At 64.5% G+C, this 3,283-nt stretch overlaps 1 protein-coding gene across 1 annotated transcript in view; it reads left to right on the forward strand.

Annotated features, from left to right (window-relative positions):
• The first annotated feature begins 1,516 nt into the window (after positions 1 to 1,516).
• LOC105569710 (interferon regulatory factor 2-binding protein 1) overlaps positions 1,517 to 3,283 on the forward strand; it is a 22,479-nt gene continuing 20,712 nt past the window's right edge. Inside the window, exon 1 of the mRNA XM_012026384.1 lies at positions 1,517 to 2,258. Within this exon, the coding sequence (XP_011881774.1) occupies positions 1,517 to 2,258 (742 nt within the window). The remainder of the gene's footprint in view (positions 2,259 to 3,283) is intronic.

A 3,283-nucleotide genomic window follows, 5' to 3' on the forward strand; every position in this document is an offset into this window, starting at 1 on the left:
AGGAGCGCGCGCGTGCACACAGCATGCAGCCTCCCAGCGTCCCCCCCCGACCCCGCGCGTAGCTCTCGCGCTCCGGCGGATCCCGGTCGCCTGCCTACGTGTCCCCCTAGGGCACTGCGCGGCGCGCCTGCGCAGCCTAGCGATTATGACGTCATGCACCATGACGCCACAACGTCCGATTGGCGGAGCGCGTCGTCGTCGTCGTCGTCGCCGCTGCTGCCGCCGCCGCCGCCGCCGTCGTCGTCGTCCGCCGTGTCGTCGTAGCTGTTTTTTAGGGACGACGGCGTTGCGGGACGGGGAGGGTGGATTGGCAATGGCTCTTGGCGAGCGGGGCCGGGAGGGGGGCGCGCGCGCGCGAGAGGGAAAAGGAGAGAGAGAGAGAAAGAGAGCGTACGGCGATCCGTCGAGCGGGGGGGAGCGGGGTCGGGCGAGCGGCGCCGAGCGTGGCCGAACAAATGCGAGCGCTGCGCGCGCGAAGGAGCGAGCGAGAGGCGGACGCGAGTTGGAGCGAGACGGGGCTAGGTCGGGAGGGGGGAACGCGACGGCCTAGCTCTCGGCTTTGCCGCCGCATTCTCGAGCGTTCGTCTCTTCGTACGGCAGCCGGACGGGCGATCGCACGTATGTACTCGGTCGCGTCGCGGTATCCGCGTCAATTTTCGCGCGTTCGCCTCGTGTTTTTCTTGCCGTGAGAGAAAGAGATAGAGAGAGAGAGAGAGAGAGTGGGAGGAGAATATAATATTACGCGACGGCGGTTGTCGTGATCGCGTGTGCTCGCGCTTCCTTTCCCGGTGCGTGCAGGGCAGTGCGATATATAGAGTAGCGGAGGATTCTCGCGTGCACACGCGGAGGAGCGCATCTCTCGAGCCCGGAGACGAGGGCGCGCGCGCGCGCGCGAAAGAGAGAGAGAGAGAGAGAGTGACGCCGCTTGAATTCCCGCCGTCGTTTTCTCGGCGCCATCGCGGAGAACGCGCGCCCCTTGGTGATCTCCGGTACGCTCCGGTCGTTCGCTCCGGCCCGGGGTTGTGCGTCGCGCGGCGGAGCTCGCGAGCAGTCGTCGTCGTCGGGGCGTCGCTACGCGTCCTCTCGCGGCTCATGTGCCCGCGAGCCGCGGCGACGGAGCGCGCGCGAAACGGGAGGTGGTTGACGTTATCCTCGTTATTTCGAGCGGCGGTTGTTTCTCGGACGAGTGGTGCGGTGGAGGCTCGGAATCAATTCTCGTTTCGCGGAGCGGAGTGAAAGAGAGAGAGCGAGAGGGAGAGAGAGAGAGAGAGGGAAGTAGTAGACAAAGCAGACGATTAAACCGGGCGACGAGATAAGAGGGAGATAAACAGTGCGCGAGACAAACAGTGGATGGTGAAGTGACAAGTCAGCGAGCGCCGACACAGTGGACGATTGGAGCACCCCGCCCCCACCCCCCGTCCTCCTCCTCCCCCCCGCCCCCGCCCGCGCCACCGGCGGCGTCGTTATTAAACAGCAGGAGTCCCTCGGCGCCGACACGACGTTCCTCGCCGGCAAGATGATGGGCAAACGGACGCAGTGCTACCTGTGCGACCTGCCCAGGATGCCGTGGGCGATGATCATGGACTTCTCGGAGCCGGTTTGCCGCGGCTGCGTAAACTACGAGGGCGCCGACCGCATCGACCTCGTCCTCGAGTCGGCGAAGCAGCTAAAGAAGGCGCACGGCTTCCAGGACGCGCGGCCGTCCGCGAGCAAGACCTACCGCACCAGCGCCGGGCACACCGAGCACAACGGCGGCACGAACCTCGACGTGCTGCCGATCCAGAACACACCGCAGGCCGGGCACACGCGCCACCACAACATGCCCAGCTACTCGCAGCTGCACCACCGTAGCTCCATCACCGAGTTCACGCCGGGGACGGCGGCGGCCGCGGCCGCCGCCCGGCAGCAGCAGGTCAGCCGCCAGCACGGCGACGAGAGTCACGAGATCGCGAACAGTATCCGCAGCAACCCGCCGCGCCTGTCCAACGCCCACCTGGCCGCGGTCGCCGCGCACCAGATGACCCTGCACAACCGCAGCATCACCCAGCTCAAGCGCGGCATCTCGGCGATCGACGAGGACGAGCACGCCGAGAAGCGGCTCTCGCTCGAGGAGCAGCACCCGGTCAGGCCGCCGCTCACCCGCGGCGACTCGCTGCCGGCGGTCAGCCTCGCCGTCAGCTACGTGCAGGACCGCAACAAGGAGAAGCACCCGGTACGGGCGCCCAGCTTCGAGACGGCGACCACCTTCAAGGCCAACGGTGAGTTTTCCCCACGGGTTTTTGGGTCGCGCCCGCGCCCGCACCCATCCATCGATCGGGGGTGGCGGCGTCGACTTCGCCCCCGGATCCACGATTCTCGCCCTCGTGTTCCTCTCGCCACGCTCCGCAGATTTCACGATGCCCTCTCGTTCCGATCTACGCGAGCGTAAATTTCGCGACGGAGTGTGCGTCTCGATCAGAGACTCGGGCGTAAACTCGTGGAAAGTCAACATTTTCATTCACCAACGTTGACGAAATTCGTTAATGAAACGTTTCGCTTTCCACGGGTTCGCGCCAGAGAGATGGATTCGCGATCGAGCCCCGGTCCAAGTCTTCGCGCAAATCGGCGTTGCGATTAGACACGCGACGCGTAACTCATTCACTGGCTCTCCATTCACGACGCAGCCGCCGAAGACCGAGATTTCTTTCGAAAAGGACCGCGCGATTGAAAAGAGTCGACGTATCCGCGACTGCGACTCAATGCCCGGCGGAAGTGGAGGCCGCCGAGAGCGTCTGGAGATTGTTGTCGCGGCCCTTGGAACAGATGCCTCTCGCCTGTTTCTTTCTTCTTAAAGAACAAACCGTCGGGTCAAGGAATCAAAGGTATCCGACGCAACCGTCGACCTGCCCCGGCGTCGAATATAAATACGCGCGGTGTGTTTCTCAAGACGAGAGAGAGAGAGAGAGCGCCCCGTGCCGGCGACTGTCATCTTCGCTGCCATATAAGAATAAACGGATGCCGGGCAAAAAGTGTCTCCCCGGCCATCGCGGCCTTTGCGCGCGCGCTAGCTCGGCACGATTTTTTAGCGGGCGGTGTTCTGGCGTTTTTATCGGCCCCTACTATAAATAGCCGTGGAGAGGAGAGGGCTGTGTTCGCCGTACGCAGTCGCTCGTTCGCGGCCATCTGGCGCGAGGAGGCAGCGCGCGACGCACGCACACGCACGTGCACGATACGCGCCGACGAGGACGCGCGACGCAGGGAGGCCGCGTTAAAAGGAAGCAACGTCCTCGCTTCTCTCTCTCTC

This window comes from Vollenhovia emeryi, unplaced genomic scaffold (genome assembly GCF_000949405.1).
Source record: "Vollenhovia emeryi isolate VEMERY1.0 unplaced genomic scaffold, V.emery_V1.0 DF939123.1, whole genome shotgun sequence".
NCBI lineage: Eukaryota > Metazoa > Arthropoda > Insecta > Hymenoptera > Formicidae > Vollenhovia > Vollenhovia emeryi.